The following is a 21,800-nucleotide window of genomic DNA, read 5'->3' on the forward strand; positions in this document are numbered from 1 at the left end:
TGCCAAAAAAGATATATAATTAAAGAATAAGTTATTGAAACAATTCAAAATATATATCACTATTCAAAAGCAAAATATAAGAAAAAAAAAGTACACGAACCCATAAAGTAATAATTTTTAAATTTTAACGGGTCTAAACTTTAAACGAACCTTATCAGCATGTGGCTAATGCTAAAAAATGTTGAGTAAGAGCCCATATGGAAATAATGAAAACCATACATCCTCTTAATATATCGAATATAAGCTTTCAACTCAATAAATTAATATACTTTCATATCGTAAGGTGAAGTAAAGACATATGCAGTAGCAACAACCTTAAATTTCAATTAGTGCAAACTTTTTTATCTTGTAAAAAATGGATAAAAAGAGTTTAGTGGTTCATGTACGAAAATTATTTTTTTAAAAAATATGTGAAAAATCATAAAATAATTTTTTTTTTAACAAAATAAAGGAGAAGAAAATAACAGAAGAGGAGCTCATACCTCGACTCGACTTAAAAAAAAAATATTGGGATTTTCATTGATTTTATAGTATTCATGATTAGTCTTGCAAATTTGGAGATAATTATCAACGTTTAAGTTTGAATTTAAATTGGACTTGTTAGAGAGATAGAATTTCACTCCTAACACTACTGATGAGAAATTAAATCCATAGAAAAAAAGGAAACACATCTATTCATAAGTATATGATATAAATGCTTAACCCTTCAAATCCATTAAGACAACCACGAAATAGATCCAAAGCAGTACTCAAACTCCACTTTTAGTCCATCAAAAACCTCTATGTCTTAACTACATGATTACCCAAAATGACATGCAAACGATCTTTAAGCTTCCAAAATAAGCTCCCATCACACCCTTCTAACCCCAATCCTAAAGACCAACTAAATAAAGTCTTAGAATGTGTCTTTGGAGTTCAAATACGGTTTCTGTCGGTCGAGGACGTTGCCAAGCATGCTGAGGACGTTGCCAAGCATGCCGAAGACGGCCAAGGACGTTGCTTGCATGCCTAAGACGTTGCCAAGCATGCCTAGGACGTTGCCAAGCATGCCTAAGCATGCCTTAGGTACCCACAAGTACTATTAATGGAAGAAATTAAATTTAATAAGGAGTGGTGTAAATACCTCTTTTTACACCAATTAATCAAATGGTGCCACCTCAGTTTTTTAAACTTGATTTTACTTAAAAGATTACATCCTAACACACATAATTACTATACCATTTTTTTTTTTTGAAAGGGAAATTACTATACCCTTAAATATATTCAAATATTAATTTTATAAAAAAAAAGATAAAACAAAAATTTCAAATCCAAGCAACCGGAGACTTCACTAGAGTAAGGAGCGGCCACCGTCAATAATGTCGTTCATCCCAGCCCAAGAACAAATCTTATAACCAAAAAACAAAGAGAAACTTCACACACGCAAGAAAGCAACTAACTTTACTTAGTTGATCAAATATATCGATACCCAGATCAAAATTCAAAGAACCCAGTTGAGGTATGCAAAATTTGAAAGAAAAAGATGGAGGACTTGAGCTTCTAAAGGAAAAAAGTTGACCAATCAAGAGAAAAAGTATACATGGAAACTAAGAATGTGATGGTGAAGAGAGAGAGTTGAAGAAGGAATTTTTTTGGGTTTTCCATAAAGAGGCGGCAATTGGAGAGGACGTGAGTGTCAGTGGCGGCGGTTGCGGTGGCAGCGAGTGTTGTTCGGTGATGATGGTGTAAGAGATGTAGTGGACATAATAGAGAAAAGGACAAGGAGACAGAAACACATTTCTTTTTTATAAAATTAACTAGTCGCTAACCCGTGCGATGCACGGGATAGTTAAATAAAAAAATAATTAATCAACCTCACAGTAAAAGAAAAGGCTAAAGGAATTGAGAAGAGGTTGATTTTTCCATCAAAAAAAAAAAAAAAAAAAAAAAAAAAAAAAAAACCCCTATCTACAAAGAATTGCAACTGTTTGTATGTTTACCTAGCTTGGCTCAAAGCCAGAATCCAAATTTTAATTTTGCAACAATAAAAACATACAACTTCATATTAATTGTAAATCAACCTCACTACACGAATCTAATTTTCGCTCTACTGTATTGTTGGAGATCGTGCTCCTAAACATTCAATGCGTCAAGAATTTCAATAAACACTATTGCCACATCTATCTTTTTTCTAGACATTTAATTTACACATAAGCCAATAGCAACTGCAATTAGACAATTTTGACCCAAGCTTTCTCCTTCTAAAATCTCATTTCTTTCCTTTAAACCTGCACGTCAAAAGTGATTTCTAGTAAATATTACATTTACACAAAATCTAAGCAACCTAACTCACCTTACATCTTATAATTAAGCTGATAAAATCTTATAATTTCATTTTACAACTATAGCGTCTTGCTCATTAAAATGCATATGAGTAGGTTTTGCCTTTCGTAGTTGTGTGCTCTTACTATGCAGAAAAAAGAAAAATAAAAATAAAAACACCTTAGCTTTCTTGGATTTTGACATCTTATAACATTGCACATCATCAAACAAAATCAGCATAAGATAATGTTATTTCTATGAAGTGAACAAATCTGAAACAAAATTAATGTGTAAAATTCTAAATAGAGTTACAATTCAACCGAGCATCAATAATTGCATGAATTAAAAAAAAAAAAAAAAGATTCAAAAGCAGAACTCAAAGCTTTTTGTTATATAATCAAAATCACAAATTCTCTTTTTAAATAACCCGCATTTCCTACATTTGTTTACAATAATTGAAAGAATAAAAAGAAAAAAAGCTCTAATTTATTTTGATTCAACTACATGCTAGGAGGATATTATTCTTAGTAATATCATGGTTTACAATTTTGTCAACATGATTCACACACACACAGGCGAAAAGAAAGAAGTGAAAGGATGGTAGTCATATCCATAAAAAATAATGTGATCACTTAATTTAGTGCCATTGAGCACCCATTCTCTTGCAATAAATTCATCAAAAAACTGATATGCATCTTCGACTAACATTGTTCTTTTCAAAGTAAGGAAAATAACCTCCAAAGACTTTATATGCTTTCTCACCAAAGCATCTCTAATGATGCTAACACAAAATGTGCAGAAAATTATGAAAGCATTAAATGATTAAGAATGATCCATGCATGCTAAGAACTACAGTAATATAGAGAAACAAAAATGTCCATATTTAGCTGGGATATTGCAAGCAGAAAAACAGAGACAAAGGCAAATGCAAAACTCAAATGATATGATCAATACTGGCTAAGAACTACAATAATTCTTTGCATCGGAGTGGTAAAGGTTGAGCATGAGAAAATCAATTCATAGGTATAAATAATTATAGATATAAACATGTTTGGAACTCTATTTTAAAAGAATTCAGCCACAGAAAATTACAAAAAGGCTACAAATATAATTCCTATGTCAGTATTTGTTGTTGAAATTGTAACTTGGTCTAAAATATAAGTTATATAACTCAGTTATATATGATTATGCAAGATGGGCATGGTATTAGATATTATAAATTTGAGGAAGAGATTCAGAGAGAGGGTTGAGAGAGACTTAACAAATAGCAAGCCTTAATGAATGCCTCTATCATTATGCAAAATCAAATGGCATATTACATATTTTTAAATGAATTTTAAGTTGGATGAAAAAAAAAAAAAAATTTTCAATACCAATGATGTAAACTTTTTTTTTCCTGCAAAAGAAACAAAAACGTTGAATTTATGGCTTGAGTGAAACTTACAAAATACAGATTGTGTTTGAACAAAGTAAATTAGCCAAACAAACTCTTAGAATCATAAGGAAGAAAGGACAAACACAAGCATCAAATCATCAACAACAGGTTATTAGCTTCCAAAATTAAAACTTTAACTCCTAATCCTTTACAGCTAAGACATAGGCATAAGTCCACGCTAATCTCAAAAAAACCTAAGTACAAAAGCTGCTGCTCTTGGCCTAATATGCGGAGCACTTATCCTAAAATAAGTACGATTGTTGAAAATAATAATATGTAGATAGTCTTTCAATTGAAATTCTTACCTCGGGTTTAGAATTTGCTCTTCAAAGAAGGCTGGCTTCAATTGCAGATTCTTTGATTTTAGCGCTGGGATTCAGATTTTGCTCTCCAATCTCCATTCTTTGATATAATAACTACACTAAAATCACAGAGGCAAATGTTACAATTCAAATTGAGAGAACACTAAAATAGTTAGAAATAAAGCAAACGAATACAGATGTGCTAAAAAACCTAGATAGCAAAATAAAACAAAACCTGAAGGTAAAGCAAAACCGGATTGTTGTCAGATTTTGAAGGTTGGGAGGCTCTTCAATACATCTCCACTTTCTTACAAAACCTGTAGAATTTTAATTTCTATGAGTGTTTCCCTGAATTCAACAAAAAAGAATAGAGAGAAAAAGGGGTTAGGAATTGAAATCCCTAAATTGACAAAAAAAAAAAAAAAACCTAATTAAAGACGAAATCCTTAAATTGACAAAAAAAACCTAATTAAAGACAATAGGAAAGCCACGAAATCGATGGTCTGAAGAAGTTTGTGGCAAATCGGTGGTCAGTTTGTGGATCGGGAAAGGTAGGCCGGATGGGTTGGGTGTAGGAAAGCCACGAAATCGATGGTCTGAAGAAGTTTGTGGCAAATCGGTGGTCTGAAGAAGGTGTCTGTTGGGTCTTGCCGTGGAGAGGGAGAGACAGAGGATCGGGAAAGGTAGGTTGGATGGGTTGGGTGTTGAATTGCCGTGGGTCTGATTGGCTTGCCGTGGGTGTTATTGAGGAGGAGCTGATGGCAGAGTATTCGTGAAAGGGAAAGCATGGAAAGAAAAGGCATAGTCGGGTAGGGAATGGGTTTTTGACCTTTTTGTTTTTGGTTTTGGTTTTATTGTTTTTTGTTTTATTATTTTTTTTTTAATGCGTGCTGACGTGGAAAATTGTGGAAACTTCAAAAGTTTCGGTTTTATATATATATATATATATATAGATTAATAATTGAATATATTTAAGGGTATAGTAATCATGTGTGTTAGGCTGTAATTTTTTAAGTGAAATCGGGTTTTAAAAACTGAAGTGGCACCATTTGATTAGTGGATGTAAAAAGGAGTGTTTATACCGGGAGCGGCTCCTCTCCCGTTTGCAAGTCTCCAGTTATCTCCATTTTTATTTTAGATGAACGACACGTGGCTATTAAACAATCTAAGGGTCATAACATAACCACGTTAAATACAATTTAGACTGCATTCTTTTTCGTTCTCTCTCTCGTCCTTTCCCCTTTCTGTCTCTCTCACTTGAATCACCAAGCTGCTGAGATCGATCTAGTGGTTTTGTGAGTGAAACAACTTGTCCACTCCTATCAATTCAGGTTCTTGTTTCCTGCCATGACTGAGACTTGTACTCCGTGATCAAATTTGCTATTGTTATATTGAAGATTTTAGGATTTAGGCTTTCTGATTGTTCACTTTTAGAAGAAAAAAAAATCTAATTCTAGGGTTAGAGGGAGATTTAGAGCAAAATTTGCAGACTATTCCAATGTGATTGAATAAATCTTTTGGCACTGAGCCACAGACTAAATTTGGCTAAGGGATTTACTAATTGTGGTTATTGACTTTGCTTAATTTCCTTTCTTGATGTTTTGTAGATTCTCTGCACTGGTTTTGCTTTGTTTCCTTTGTTGATGTTCTGCAGATTCTCTCCACACTTGTTGTAACTCTCTTCTTCTTCTTCTTCTTCTTCTTCTTCTTTGTTTGCACAGTAGCTTGGTAAACTAAGGTGAAACTGAAAGAGACAGAGGGGAAAAGGAGAGAGAGAGAAGGAAAAATAATGTTATAAAAATTGTATTTAAATTAAGTTGTTATGTTCTGACCCTTAGATTGATTAGTAGCCACGTGTCATTCATCTAAAATAAAAATGGAGATAACTGGAGACTTAAAAACGGGAGAGGAGCCGCTCCCGTTTATACCATGATCTTATTTAAATTTAATGGAATCAGAAGCAATAGAATTAGAGCCGAGTAAAAGCAGGTTGATTGAAAGTGGGACCACAAACACTCTTTTGTTTATCACGTGTGTGGCTGGCAGTCAAGTAATAATAATAAAAGCCTAAAAATTGCGTAGGTTAGATTAGAGAGCAGAGGTTGTCGTTTGTCGAACCAAAAAAAGAAAAGAAAAGAAAAGAAAAGAAATCTATCTTCCTGGCTGCAGCCTCCAGTGTTGGATCTCATCCACTCTCTCTCAATCGGGTCAGGATGGGGATCGAATTTCATTACTATGGAAGGTTTGATCAGTTTATTTTCATACCCGTGTTTTCATAGCTGTGAAAAGTTTTGATTTTATTCAGATCTAGGTTACTATGCATAGTCGAGTAATATTGATTCCTAGAGATGTTTTACCTATCAAATATATATATATATTTGATTCCTATAGAGATTTTATTGTACGATTTTGCTGTTTTGAAGTTTTACATGAGAGAAGTTTTTGCCTTCTGTTTGGTGGTATTTTATTTGATTTGTAAGGATGGTGCTATAATTCTGGCGATTTTGTAGTTTGAGGGAACCCAGTTGGAAAATTTCATGAAACATGAGGGAATTGGAATTTTTTATATGTATGTCTACATGAGAGAGAGAGGGTTGGTTTGGGTTGTAATCTCGCAACCTTTTTATTTTTTATGCAGAGATCTAAAGTTTCATTTTACAAGCTTTGATTTCCAGAGCTTTTTTCTGTAGTTTTTGTTGAATTTGGCCCTTCTAATTTGATTTTCTTTTTCTTTTTCTCTAATTAAAAAGGAAAAAGACTTTGATTGGTAGATCTTAACTTGTACAGAACTATTGACCAACAAAGGAGGATGAAATTCAACATGCTATGACTCCTTGGCCACTATGAAGGACTAACTCAAACCATAATTCCTAGTTCATAGCTTTCCAGGTGATTCTCTAAATTCTTGATTTTGGGTAGTTCTAGCCGTCTAGGTCTGATATTTTTATGCTATATATATATTTTGACTTTTGGTGCTAACTATTGTCTGGAGAGTGAGAATGATAGATATATACAGTCTTGCTTATTACTTCATATTTATATTCAGGAATTTCAGATTGTTATCTTATTAGTGGGCATTTGTATGGCTTGGTGATTATCATGCTGTTATGTGACAATATGACTAGTTCAGTCAATGAGTTCTAGCTCAAATGGAACCTCCTTCCTTTGTAAGGAACATGCAAGTGACTATGTAACTTAAAGATTTTTTGGTTTAAAAGTAAAAGTTATGGTCTCTCCTCACATAGTATTTGTGGATATAGGGCTTTGCTTTTTACACGTTCCTTTCTCTCCAAAGAGTCCACATCAAACAAGAAGGAATAGCCCCCAAATTACTGAATATGCCTTTTTGCCACAAAAATCTGACCATTTTCTTAGTAAATCACACTCCATCTTAGGCATAAATCCCCACCAGTCTTACACATACTACATCAATCCATAGTAGCAAACAGCTTTTCTCAAATTATCTATTGTTAAAACTTTTTATTGATAGGTAAGTCAATTTTATTTAAAAGAAAAAGGCACCATACAGTATGATATATACTGTAGATGCATGGACATGAAAAGTACATGTATCAATGTTTAGTGACCACTAAGTGAAGTCATCCCACCAAACAGAGTGCGTTGCTCCATGATTGAGTTCCACCTTTTTGAAAAGTAAGTAAATTCTATTCAAAATAAAAAGACACCATATGGTAGATGCACCATACACATACCACATCAATCCCATACACTGTAGACGCATCAAGGGTCATGAAAAATACAAGTAACAATGAAATCCATTAAGCTAGTCATCCCACCAAACAAAGTATGTAAAAGGATGCTTATTAAAGAAAATAGAAGGGTAAGTTTCATTTCCACCACAAATTGTTCCGAGCCTACAATAGTCTTTAAATCCTTTCTTTCCACAAAGTTCCCATGACACAAAGAGGCGTAGATTTCCAATTAAGCACTGCACCATTTCAAACAATTAGTCTTTTCCAATTAAGACATTTTCAGTTGGTAGATGGATTTAATATTTGAAATATAAAGAAGTATTGGAGATAGATTAGAAACTTTCTTTTTTCTTCATTTTTTTTCATTAACTTCTTTTAACCTCAATCTAATTTAACTATTTGAATCTTGGTGTTTGCTTTGCATGCTATGTATAATTTTTTTTCTGCACTTGTAAGATTTATAAATCTGGTATATCTGCTTGACAATTGTTGTGCTGGCATCTTGTTTGATTGCTTTTCCTTGACATTAAATCATTGACCATCCTTATGATTGTTTAGGCCATGTTTGGTTAACCCATATCCCATATCTCATAATTCTTAACTCACATTTGTTACTTAATTTTGTCCTAACTCAGACATGGTGTGATTGGCACTCCAAATCCTATATATTTTTTTTCTCTTACAAAAACAACTTGTAACACTTTTGCCTATTGTGTGTGTCAGAACGATAATGTCTTCTTTTGTTATTTCACCTGCGTGATTTTCTCAAAACCCACAAACAGCAAAGGAAGGGAAGGGAAGAACCCAATAAAACGCTCTCTCGCCTTCTCTCTCTCGATCCGTCTCCGTCTCCCCTGGATCCTGCAACTATACAACCAACCATGGCATCAAACACAATAAGACTACTACAATATCCTGCCTAGCTCCCAAGAATCCCATAATACTCTTTTTTTAAGCACCCACAGATTCCTAACCTTGCCTATGATGCAATCCTGACATAAAGGTTTCAAAGGAGAAAAGCAAACCCAAAACAAATTTGAACCTAAAGGACAGCACTTCTTCAATAACAAATCCAAAACGGCAGTATCTTCTACAAATGCTCTTCCCAATCTGTAGAAACCAACGCCCTATCAATCGTGGACATTGAAGGATGATCAGTGCCACTAAACCAAGTAAATTGCCCTCCCTCAAGAGGCAAGTCAATCAAACTAAGATCCTCAATGAATTGAGAGAAATCTAACATGGCCAATAAAAAACTAGTACAACCCAGCCTCTCACTTGGGAAACGAATTACGTCAAAATCCCCAATACAACACCATGGAATATCCCAATGGTGACGTATCTCAACTAACTCATCCCAAAGTAAACCTCCTGCTATCATCGTTCGGTCCATACACCCCCGAACAAGCGCAATCAAACCCATCTTCCACTCCCTTCCTTCTGGTAGAAACTGAATGAGAACCCACCATATCTTCCAATCTCTCAACCACCCTTCTATTCCACATAACCAGAATCACCAGCTGTATCATCTGCATCCATAGCAATCAAATCCATATAAGAACAACTCCATAAACTACTCTCCAATTTCTGGTCTATTCCACTCAACTTTGTCTCTAGCAAACACACCACATCACCCTTCCACTCTCTCAATAAATTATTTACGACTAGATGCTTTTTGGGGTTGTTTAAACCCCTAAATTCTTTGAAATAAGTTTTAATTTCATTAATAACTAATCATCCAACTCCATCACCCTTCCACTCTCTTAGTAAATTCTTTACGACTAGATGCTTTTTGGGGTTGTTCAAACCCCTAATGTTCCAAGAAATAAGTTTTAACTTCATTAATAACTAATCACCCATCCCTATAAACCACCAACCACATGAAAACACAATCTTACTTCCCATCATTATTGACCATGGAGATCAGATTTCTCAACTACCTCCCTCCGTTGGACTTTGCTCTCACCCTGCGACAAATGGTGCCCTCATCTCCTTTGGATACCTTAGCAGCTGCCATCTCCCTCTCTATATGAAGTAGCATGGCTATAACAAGCCTCCAATGACGATCCAACAACAGCCCAACCAACTTACAAAACCCATGAATTCTATATTTGACCCATCTAGACACCTCCAAATTCCCGTGAAGAACCTCTGATACTGCCACATCCAACACAGTGGACTCGGCCTTACACAACATAACAATTGACATATCAGTGGGCTCTCCTCCTCCTTCCCCGATTCCAACAACCCAATTGAGCCAACTTATAGGAATGGCAACAGGTCTGGTTCGGGCCTAAACCCGTTACCCGAACCCGGCTCGTTTAATAAACGGGTTTTTTTGTTGCCCCCAAACCCGCCCTGTAGGGCCCTGTCTAGCCATGCCAGATTTGGGCCCAATCTGCTGCCCAAATCGTGGCCCAAATTTTTTTTTTTTAATAATTGAAGCCTATAACATGGCCCAGATTTGCCCAGATACAAGGTTCAAGCCCAGATTTGCCCAGATTCAAGATTCAAGCCCTATAACGTGGCCCTAATGCCAAATCAGTCCAAATCATAGGACCAATACAAACCTATAAATCATAAATTAATAAATCACCTGTTAATTATAAATCTATGAATCAATAAATCATAGCTAAGATCATAAATCAATAAATCACCAAGCTAAGATCAGCTAAGATCACCTGCTAAACATAAAAATAAAATAAATCCAAACAAGTCCAAGAACCAACAAGTCCAAGAAATTAAAAGACTACAAAATAAATCCCTCAAGTTTAGGATTATTACCAACCATCAACTTAATCCAACAAGTCCAAGAAATTAAAAAGCTACTAAATTAATATAGCAAGTCTAATTCTCCAAAGCTGTGACTCAACTCCCATCCTCTTCATTAGGCTCCCCATCATCAAGAATTGATTGAAGAGTACAATCTCCTACCATTGTTGAAGAACCTACAACAACAATGATTTAAAAAATGGAATATACTTCATCAAATTATAACTAGCAAATATAAAAAATACAATTTTGATTTTATCCCTGCATTCACAACAAACACAAAAAACAATAGACACAATTTCTTCCACTGCATTCACAACAAGCACAAACAAGATCATTAAAAAAAAATGTCTGTTACAATTTATTTTTATATAGCTTTAAAAAATTGGTTTAACAATTTATTATCTTCTTCACTTTTAAACTAACAATTTATATTGTTGATATAGCTTTAACTTCTGGGCAAACAAACAATTTATTTTTATATAGCTTTAACTTCTTCACTTTCAAATTCAAAACAGAGAAATAATTTTTTTTTTTTTATAAATTTAGTATATTGTTGATACTGAAATAGTCAATCTGTTTCTTTTTTCTTTTTTATCTTATCTATTTTTCGTAGCAGATCTGTTTGTTTGCCTAGAAAATAGAGGAAAATAAAGGAAAACCAAAAATACTTAACGTCATCTCCTTATCTTTTCTCAGCGGTCAAACAAGTCATTAAATGAAAACCAAACCAAAAATGAAATCCCTAGCTCTAGCCTCTCACAAAACAATCACATTCCTAAATTTGAATCTAAACAAAACAAGCACAGTGAATCAAATCTTTCAGGAAACAACAAACGGTTTTGAGTTTACGTTTTTCTGCATTTTGTTTTTTAGAAACAACAAACAGAGCCTAAATGCTTATAGCAAGTCTGTTTGCCTCACGAGAAAATTGAGGAAAATAAAGGAAATCAAATTCTAGGCCAGACGGACACAGTAGCGTTAGTAGAGTATGAAACTTTGATGAGCATGGGCCGGCGGTAAGATTGAGTGACGGCTGGCAGTGATAGAGCTTGAGGTTGAGGCTTGAGAGTGAGTGAGAGTGGGAGAGGAGACCGGCGGCTAGGGTTGGTTGGCTGAGTGAAATGAGAAAAATTTAGGGTTTATAAGTTCATATATATGCTAGGGTTTTTTGGTAATTTTTATTTTAAGTGGGCCGGGTCCGGGTATGGGGGCATTAGAGATATGACAAACTGATGCGGGCAAATAGCCTACAAATGGAATGTATTTTATGTATGAAGTAGATGACTTTATTCTCAAAAATCTATCGTTATCAATGATATCATGAGCTTTATATTCTTTGTTAACAATCTCAGTGATAAGTATACGTTTGACAAATTAATCACAGTGGCTAATCAGTAGAGATTTGTGGGCTTTGAGAAAGCGTAGGTCTCACCAATATCTATGTACTCCTTCATCTAGACTTCCACTTGATCAAATTAATGAATTGTTAGATTTTGTTTTCTTCATTCTCATATACATTTAGTGTTTATTTCACCTTCTTGAGTCATAATGGGCTCAGTGCATATTATGCCATCAAATATCTATTCAGTTCAGGAGGCTTTAGTTAAATTGACTTGGTTTTTCCTTTTTGCAGTTGGTGTGATAAAATTACCACCACTGGTTTTTCTGGACTTGTGCAGAATTGCCATTCACTAGAGACACTAAGATGCAGGTACACTCTTGTGCTTTAACTTTTTTAGCTTTTAGAAGTTTCAGTTTGACTAATTCTAAAGTCTGAGCTTCGTTGCAGAGCCTTTGATTATTTGTGTCGTTTTAGGATGCAACTAAATTAACTGCACTTCTTTTTCTTTTCATTTCATAACAACTGAGAGTAGAAGGTACTAATTTTAGTTGATCTTGGTACCTGTTCTAAGGTGCATTGATGCTCGAATCTGGTAACAAGATCTTTCTATAGTTTTTTCAAGAAAAAAAACTGTAAACTATTTTATATGTGGACTATATTCGACGAAAAATGCTTTGTTAGTATGTTGGTGCATCATGAAACTTTAAAAAAGTAGAACATAGGAAAAGAACTTGTTTTGAGTTCCTTAAGGATGCGAGAATTTAAGATTTGGTTGAAGACTCCTACGATATGGAATTAGCTTCATGAAATAAAGATCTGTGATTAATTTTGTAATCATAAAACTTTTGATTTGAAAATTCTCTATTGATTTCATCTGGCCAGGTATTGCCAAAACCCGGACCCGACCCGGACCTACTTCGGGTTTTATTTTAAAAACCCAGTCCCGACCCTACTGCTTACCGGGTCAGGTACCAGGGGTCGAGTAACAATTGCCATCCCTACCAACTTCCACATCAACCACCTTATTGTCACCCATGTTTGTTTCGAAATTAGTCAACGCCAACACATCCGAAAGCTACCTCTGATCTGATCCACCCTGAGATTCAAAACCCACAAATTCTGACACATATCGAATCTGGGTGGTCACTCCAGCCACCAAATAATCGGTTTGCACCATCTCCCCATGCACCAAACTCCTTAAATGAAGAGAATTCACCTTTCTGCTGGTAACCAACACACATAAACTCAGAACATAGGGATCTGCCCATACTCTTTCTGGCCTAGTTATTATCGCCAGCCACCAGAATTTTGGCGTCAGTCTGTCGAATTCTGTCATCATCCCAAATGCATTACCTCCACCCACAAGCAAAGTGTGATCTGTTTGTTTGGTCTTTACGATATGTTGTTTACAAAGCCTGGTTTGACTCAACCCTGTTTTTGGGCTTTCACCTAACTCTCAAAAACCATGGTCTACACAAAGGCTTAGGTTTATATTAGTGGCTCCACCAAATCATTAAGGCCCACCAAGCCCAAATCTGCTTCTGCCCCTTTCTGCCCATACTCTTGGTCTATAAATGAAGTAGCTTGGTTAGTGGGCTTAGTTTCTAAGCCCACACCATCCTTTTGCTCAAGTTGCTCATGGCCCATTATGGGCTGGATAACTGGATGATTGGCCCGGTAAATTTGTTTGACTCGACCTCTTTGGAAAACCCAAGAAACTGCCTTTTACTTCCCTCATTAAGCACAACAGTTACACCTCTCTTAAAATCTTGAGGTTCCCATAGTTTCTTTTTGAATTTGAACCAAACTGTAACAGCGATCTTTTTTGAAATGATCCTGCTGATTTGGAGGGGATATTAATGCCTAGACCTATCCCAGCACCACCGCCCTTTGCTATCCCCTCCGCTGCACCTTCCTTCATCCTGCCATTCTCACCACCATCTAGCTGCTTCTGTTTCTCTATATTCTGCACCAAGGAGGCCTCAACCTTAATGGTTGTTTCCCCTTATTAAACAAAAGCTTCGGAACAGACACATCCACTCCCTTCCATTGATCCCCCTTAACCACCGAGGTGAAAGAATGAGAGGCAGGGACATTGGCCTGCTGCATAATCTGCACCTTACCCAAAACCCCTCCACCCCCCACCCCCTTTCCGGAATAATCGTCAATCTCCTATGTCCACCGGCTTTGAGTTCAGTCTCAACAATATACCTTCCAAAAGTATTTGAACACCATTAACGTAAACGCAATATCACCCTCTCTAAACGTAAAGAAACGTTTGGGATTGCTTCCTAACACCGTTTGTTTAATGTTATCCAGCAGCCATTGGGTTGCCTTCTTTCCCATAAACACTGATTTCAGATACTACTTAACCCACTCATAACTATGTAATATAAAAAAGGTTCCCCCTCCACCACATGTTGCAAAAACTTGAATTTAATATAAAAATTACAAACACCCCCATCTAAATATGACAATCAAGAAAGGGTATATACAAATCAAAACAAGTATTGGAGATGGAGATGGAGATGGACTAAAAACTTACTTTTTTCTTCACTAACTTCTTTTAACCTAAATCTAATATAACTATCTGAATCTGGTGGTTGCTTAGCTTGCTATGTATAATCTTTTTCTGCACTAATAAGGTTTATATTTCTGGCACTTGACAATTGTCGTGCTGTGCTTCTTGTTTGATTGCTTTTTGTTGACATTAAATCATTGACCATCCTTGTGATGGTTTAGTTTTTCTATTGTTGGATGAAAAATTTCAAGAATTTTTTACCAGATAAAAATGACAAATAAATTTTTTGAAGACATGGGGGAATTGGAGGAGATTGATATACAGTAAAATAAAATTGAGTGGGGAAAGTGTATTAGGATTAGAGTGAAATCACAAAGCCATTGATGAACGGAAAGATGGTGAAGATTGGTTCGAATAATCTGGTGTGGGTTAATCTTTGTTATAAGAAACTCCCGACATTGTGAGGGACCAACATTCCAATATTACCCTTTCATTTCAAACAAACCATTCTTTTTTATCCTAGTATCAAGGTCTGTTTCTTTTACAAATAATTCTTTCATGAGAAACTTTCAGTTTTAACAAACCCATCTGTCTCTCTTTCACTCTATTTTTGAATCTTACATAGGTCATAACCTATACTCAGTGGTCTAAGAAATAATAATCATCATTTTGTGGGAGAATTTTGAGCAGTTGTTTACAGGGAAGTTAATTGGTGCTTCTCCTTATTTTTTCTTTTAATTTTTTATAAGGTAATCTCTATGTCTAGAGCTATTGTACTTCATATATATTCTGATATAATGCCAGTATATCCATACAATCATGCTAAAATGCCATTTGAGCTAAAAGTTAGTGGCTAATGACTAATGATACGAGGGTAAAGTTTAGCTCCAAACTTACAATACATGTATGCATACATGCTACTATACAAACATATTGGCTAATGGGACAGTTCATTTATGCAATACATGGTAACATATAAAATAATTTTTTGCATCCAATTGATACTTACTATTTTTTTGCATCCTTCAGGTTGACAGCAAGAGCATCATCCTGGGCAGCCGCAGTGTTTTCCTCAGCAGCAATAGTAACGTTCCCACTTGTTTGACCTGCTCAAACAAGTGCACACATTAACCGGACTATTTTTCTTAAATTAAAAAATAAATTGATTTATTGCATGAGTAGGATATTTAAACCTTTTGCTTCAGCAATGTGTCTTGTTATTCCCTTTGAATTACCTATTAGTGATAATTTTAATGGTTAGAGATTCTTTATAATGGATGTCATATCTTAGAATTTAATGACTAACATGGAAACTAAAAAAATGATAATAATTTTATCGTTTACATACCGGTACCACAGCTCTTGGCAGGATGATATGACCTTTTATGTTTCTCAGCCTTAATGATGTTATAACCGTGTTCTTTCCTATGTGTGTTCATGTTTGCCACTTGTTCGCCGCAGATGATGCACTTCCCAGAGTTGCCCATAATGCCTATGTTCATTAATAAATAAAAATAAAGATAATACGCACACAAATTATCAAAAAACATACGCAATGAAAAACGCATCAAAAGGAAGATCCGTACACTTTGGTATGTTTTATATATCTATTAACTGTTTTGCCTAGACACTTTCCTGAATTTTTCATCCTATATTAACAAACTAATATGAGTTAACCAACTAAATGAGAAACTAAAATGTAAGATCCGACTTTTTGGAATTTTTTATATTAATTAAAAAAAATACCCTAAGGCCTTAGAATGTCAGATCTGACCCCTTGGTATATTTTATATTAATTAATAATTATTAAAAAAAAATACTCTAAGGCCCTAGAATGGCAGATCTGACCCTTTGCTATATTTTATATAATTTATAAAAATTAAAAAAAAAAAAAAAAAGGCAAAAGCAGATGAATAGTTGAAGCAATTAAAAAAGAGAGGCGGATGAACCTGTACGGACTAAACTAAAATGAACAGTTGCACCAATTAAAAAAGAGAGTTGAACCAATTAAAAAAGTGAGGCAGATGAAAAGGAGGAGAGAAAGAACACCTGTACAGAGCTGGTCGGAGAGAACAGAGATAGCAAACGCCAAGTTCTAGGTAGGTGTGTAACGCGTGTTTGATTGGGATGTGTTTGGGATTGGGTTAAAAGGTCAGTTTTTTTATTATTTATCTTATTTTTATTAATATTTAGTTTATTTTTACTATCATTTATAAATTATATATTTTTTTGATATTATTTATGAGCCTTATAATACTATTTTAGTAATTTTTTAGCTTTATCCACAAAATTTTAAGAAAAAAATTTCAGTTTTAATTAAATAAACTGGATTCCAATTGGACTTTATTCTTTTCTAAGTTATATGTATAATATCTTAAAACTCATTTTAAGGTATAAGTATATTTTAGTATAACTTTTGATTTTATATCTTTTTTTTTTTATAAGAAACTTAATACACTTCAAATAAAAAGTTTATCAAATGAAAATATGTTCGCTTATTTTTATTAAATACTTCTCAAAAAAGAAAAAAATTTATTAGATTAAAATGATAAAAATGCCCTCTATTTATTTTGAAGATTTATTATTTTATTTTCTTCAATTGAGTTGGAAAATTTACACGTCTTAGTGGTGGGGCCCACATGTCAGTTAAGTAAATATATTGACATTAGTCCTATGAGACACATGAGACTTACGTATCAATAAGACACGAAAGGGTATCACTTGTTTTGGGTGTGTATGACATGTCTATTAGCATCTGAGAGAGATGGCATAAACACCAACATATAAACAATATACATAATTTTTCATAAGACACAACATGGTATATCGTGAAACATAGTGGGACCCACGTATAGTGAGAAATGGGTCATGAAAGAATGGGCATAGAAATATATATATATTTTTTTGGAACAAGATTTTTCCCTCTAATAAGCTGTCCAAAATAAAAATTTCCCCCAAATTCAAAACTGAGCTCTTCTTCCTGTTTCTTTCATGGCGGGATACGATCCTCCCTCGTTCTCCCTAGGACTCGATCTGGGTCTCGATTCGGAGCCCCAAATAGTTCCGGATAAACACCCGACCCAAACACTGGCTCCCCATGACGAAGATTTCGGACCTGAGGTCATGGATTCGGATCCTGAATCCCGGCCTGAACCGCCCCGGATCCTCAAGCGCCTCAGGCGAGGTCCCACCACCACCCCGACCACCAAAACGCCGTCGCCTCGTGCCGTTGACGATGACATTGAAGATTTCTCCTCAGAAGACGATTTTCTTAAAGGTAATAATCAAGAGCCATTTTTCTTTGTGTTTGTGTGTTCTTTTGTTAGGGTTTATTTTGATTTTGAATTTGATTACCCAGTGAAGTAATTTTGTTTAGCTTAATTGTTCTGTTATTTTATATGAATATGATTTGTGATTTGTTGGTTCACATTTCAGTGCTATGATTTTGTGGAGACCGATTTAGTTAAAGAAAAATAGACTTTGAATTTGGCTTAGAACTTCTTTTGGGAGTGATACTTGAGAATTTGTGATGGTGAGACTGTAAATGTTAGGTTGGGTCCATAACCAAAAAAAAGGGTGAAATTATACCATTGGGTCCCTAAAATTTGAGTCAGATTATATTTTATTCAATGAGATTTGAAAAGTTCATTTTTAGTCCTCAAAAAATTGTGAGATTTATAGAGTTTTAATAATGGAGCTCATGTGGGTTTGCTGAATTTTTTCTACGTAAGCAAGAAAGACTAACTTGATATGTTTGCAATCTTTTGAGGACTAGAATGTTTTGAATTTCGGGGACTACAATAGAACCTAACCTAAATTTTAGGGTCCAAACATTGTATATTTGCCAAAAAAATGACATACCTAAGACCCTTAATTGTTGCTTAGGTACTTCCTTTGATGATGTTTTATGCAGTTTGAATGCTGTCTGTTCACAAGATTATCAATGTGGTCACCAGTCATTTCTAAGACATCTTTTATGATCGGCTTTCTGTGATGTGATATTCTTTCCTTAAAGGTAGTAGCTTCCTTATATCCTGAACTAAGTCAATTGATTTATAATAGGAGGTTTGTGTTTAACAGATAGCTGATTAGCAATGTTGGATTTACACTGGTTTTCTTATTCTGGTTAGGTGCTCCTTTAAGGATGCTGAATCTCTTCTCAATCATAATATGTCATTTTATAGGAATAATCATTGCGTAGTCACTGAAGTTAATCTTAAGTTATAATTATTGAAAAACAGAAATGAATCTTAAGTTATATTTTTCACTCTCCATTTTTGGTTGGCCTTTTTTATTATCAAGAAATGATAACTTGAGTTTGAATGTTTTTTTAGTTCTGCTGCTAGACTAATCTTACTAAATTTGTGGCAGATGCACATCCACCATCACAGTACCAATCTATGTATAGCAGTTCAAAGATCCCATTGCATGGAAGTGGGGTCTTAACCACTAAATCATCTAGCCAGTTAAACACAAGGAAAAGGAAACAGGTTTCTGATACCTCAGCTTCTGCGAGTTTGGAGACAAACCGCAGTGAGTTAATATTCCCAAGATTAACTCAGAGTCCTCTTCGAATGTTCCAGTTAATTGATTCTGACTCTGATGATCTGCCTAGTTGTGACAATGTAAGCGGAGAAGTTCGTAAAATTGGTCAGTTCTCAACAGGACGACAATCTAACTCTGACCATTCTGCAACTTTGAGTGAAAAAAAGAGAAAAGAGTCAGCTAACATAAATCAAACTGAGGATTTATGGAAAGATTTCTGTCCAACAAAGAGTTTTGGCATTCCAACACCTGCTTTTGACGAGGTTTGTGAAGAATACTTCCAATCTTTGAAGGATAAGAATGTACCCCAGAGACCGAGTTATGTAGGTTCTAGTAACAATGATGGCCATCACGGTAACATCCAAAATGATGAACAAGTATGGGATTCAGATGACCCCCTTCCTCCTGCTCATCACTATTTTTTCCATCATGATCCAAGGATTCAGAACTTAGTCCGCAATCGCTTACCCAACTTTTCTCCACTTGGTGTCATTAACAACAGAAAATATCAGCAGCCTAATGCATCAGCTATTGATTACATGTATATTGCTTTCCATTTCTTCTATTTCTGTTGCTCTTGTATTTTATCAACTTTATTGCTTGTTATATCATAGTATGTCCTTATTGGTGCTTCAGGAGACAATTTAACAATGAAGAAGCTTCTAAACGGCAGGCAACTCAGAAACTGAATGTTGAGAAAAGCAGCACAAGGGGAAGAAATAAATTGAAAAAATCAAATACTGAAGATGTCGTGCTTGCTTCTGGAGGCTGGATGGACCCCAAACAGAATGCAACTCAGAAAATCAATATAAACAGGTCAACAAAGGGTAGAAGTAAATCAAGAAAATCACATGCCAAAGAAGTTTCACAAGCTCCTGGAAGTTGGGTGGAACCAAAAAGCCATGCTAGGACACCAAAGGATGCTGGCAAAAGACGGGTTCAAGCAAATGGCGAGTCTGCAGGTCATTGGTTTACAAACTCAGATGGAAGGAAGGTGTGTTAAATTACTATTGTCTTGTTGATTTGAATGAATTTTATTAGGTTTATGGTTAGTTGCAGATTGGTTTCATGTATTTGCTCAGTCACTTGATGTTTGTCCACATAACCAATATGAAAGTCCTGCAAGTTGATTGAGTATTGGCGGGTTGTTAATGATGCTGTTATTATAATTGAAATCTTGTCGGTAATGATGTTTTCCTGTCAACAATAGAGACCCTGCACTGTCATATAATTACATCTAACATAGAACACAAGATTAGGTTTTTGTGAAATTGTTATGGATGGCTTCATTTTACTTGGTGGTTGGATATTTTGTTTTCCTTTTACATTTGTATAGGAAATAATTGCACACATTGCTGCAGGCATTTTCTTGGCTGTGAACTTGTGAAAATCCTTTCTAGTTGGGTAAATATCAAACCACACTTGGACCTGTTAAACTGTGTTACTATGGTTCACATACCCCACAGAAACATGTTCTTAAACAATTAGCATTTGCTTGGCTACCCCCATATGATCTAATATTCAAACATGTTCTTAAACATCAATCTCCTGGACTTTGATAATTTACAGGCTGATGCTAACCTTTACATTCCACTGCAGGTTTATATCAATAGAAGTGGGCAGGAATTGACAGGTCAAAGTGCTTATAGGCAATACCGGAAGGTACATCTAAATACCCCTACATTCATGATTTTGGTTTTCACCTAATGTCAGTTAAATTTACATTGAATATACTTGGTTACAGGAGAGTGGAGCAGGGGGGTTTAGGAAGTCAAAAAAGAAAGCTAGCACCAAGAAGCGAAAAGGCTGAAGCACGACGCTCAAGGATTTTATCCATTTATTAGTTGCAACTTGTAGAATGTACTTGGAGGACTTGCATTGTAAGTGGTTCTAGTCATGAAATCCCTACTTCACTGTAGAAAATCGTAAAATGTAAAACTGCCTTTTACTGGAAAATTGCTTCACAATCTAAATATATTTGAGATGTGTGCCAAAAAACCACATTCTTAGATTCTTACTAAATATCATTCATTTACTCTACACCAAACCATAGAGTGAGAAATCTGTTTGGCACTAGTGAAACCACACTGAGTTGATAGGAAACGGCAGATTTTTATGTTAGCAGTGGTGATTAGCCGATGATTATTACATTGACTACCTTCCCCTCCCCGCTATCCTTTCTCAAAAAAAGAAAAAAAAAAAATAGTGCCATTTTTGCAAAATCCATGTACATCATGACGAATTGTAAAAATGCCATGTTACAACCAAAACCCATAGCCAAAATCAAACCCACAGACAAAATCAAACACCAAACCACCATTTCAACCACAACCCATAGTCACAACCAAACCCACAAACAAAATAAAAAACCAAACCACCAACATAGCCACCAAATCCATAACCATCAAACCACCACCAAACCCATAGGAAAAAAAAAAAAAAAAAATTCAAACACCACTACCACTAGCATAGCCATATAAAGAGGAGAGGGAAGAGATAGAGATCAGCGGAAGGGTTGGAGAGCTGGGTTGGCGAGGTGGGTTTGGGGTGGCTGGGCAGGTGAGATCGGCGAGGTTGAGAGGAGATCGGTGAGATGGGTCGGCATATGGGGTGGGTCGGAGCAGGGCTGGTGGCTCAGCAGAGAGTGAGTCTGAACTAGCAGCTAGGTTGGCGGTGGAGGAAGAAGAGAGAGAATAAGGAAGAGAGGCCGAGTGAGTTTGAGGAGAGAGGCAATGGGACGAATGAGAAAGAAGAGGAAAAAAAAAAATTTTTAAATATTACTACAAGGGTGAACACACAAATATAAATTTATTTTTTATTTTTTACATTTGAGTTACAGTGCACAGCCAAATGTAGCTGTATACTG

At 35.3% G+C, this 21,800-nt stretch overlaps 1 protein-coding gene and 3 long non-coding RNA genes across 6 annotated transcripts in view; 2 read left to right on the forward strand and 2 right to left on the reverse strand.

The window, feature by feature from the left end:
- The window catches only part of LOC126694611 (uncharacterized), a 31,943-nt gene extending 14,295 nt beyond the window's left edge, over positions 1-17,648 (reverse strand). The window contains exon 1 of the long non-coding RNA XR_007645811.1: positions 17,505-17,648. This is a non-coding gene — a long non-coding RNA (uncharacterized LOC126694611). The remainder of the gene's footprint in view (positions 1-17,504) is intronic.
- LOC126694607 (uncharacterized) overlaps positions 1-21,400 on the forward strand; it is a 35,461-nt gene extending 14,061 nt beyond the window's left edge. The window contains exons 2-6 of one of the 2 annotated variants that reach the window (XM_050390974.1): positions 17,505-17,666; positions 18,761-19,475; positions 19,571-19,928; positions 20,534-20,596; positions 20,679-21,400. In XM_050390974.1, the coding sequence (XP_050246931.1) occupies positions 17,505-17,666; positions 18,761-19,475; positions 19,571-19,928; positions 20,534-20,596; positions 20,679-20,744 (1,364 nt within the window). In that variant the 3' untranslated portion in view covers positions 20,745-21,400. Of the gene's footprint in view, positions 1-17,278; positions 17,667-18,760; positions 19,476-19,570; positions 19,929-20,533; positions 20,597-20,678 lie in introns of those variants that run through there. The other variant, XM_050390973.1, reaches the window with a different exon arrangement.
- On the reverse strand, positions 2,025-4,723 carry LOC126694612 (uncharacterized). 2 transcript variants are annotated; one of them, XR_007645813.1, is made up of 4 exons: positions 4,504-4,723; positions 4,274-4,386; positions 4,042-4,157; positions 2,025-2,267 (listed from the first exon to the last, which is right to left on the reverse strand). It is a non-coding gene; the product is annotated as an uncharacterized LOC126694612 (long non-coding RNA). The 2 variants fall into 2 exon arrangements; XR_007645812.1 differs by lacking the exon at positions 4,504-4,723 and having other exon boundaries at positions 4,274-4,481.
- Positions 5,355-15,667, forward strand: LOC126694610 (uncharacterized). Its single transcript, XR_007645810.1, has 5 exons — positions 5,355-5,369; positions 5,646-6,280; positions 6,826-6,927; positions 12,160-12,237; positions 15,419-15,667. It is a non-coding gene; the product is annotated as an uncharacterized LOC126694610 (long non-coding RNA).
- Positions 21,401-21,800: the final 400 nt, after the last annotated feature.

The sequence above is a fragment of the Quercus robur genome, chromosome 8 (genome assembly GCF_932294415.1).
Source record: "Quercus robur chromosome 8, dhQueRobu3.1, whole genome shotgun sequence".
Lineage (NCBI taxonomy): Eukaryota > Viridiplantae > Streptophyta > Magnoliopsida > Fagales > Fagaceae > Quercus > Quercus robur.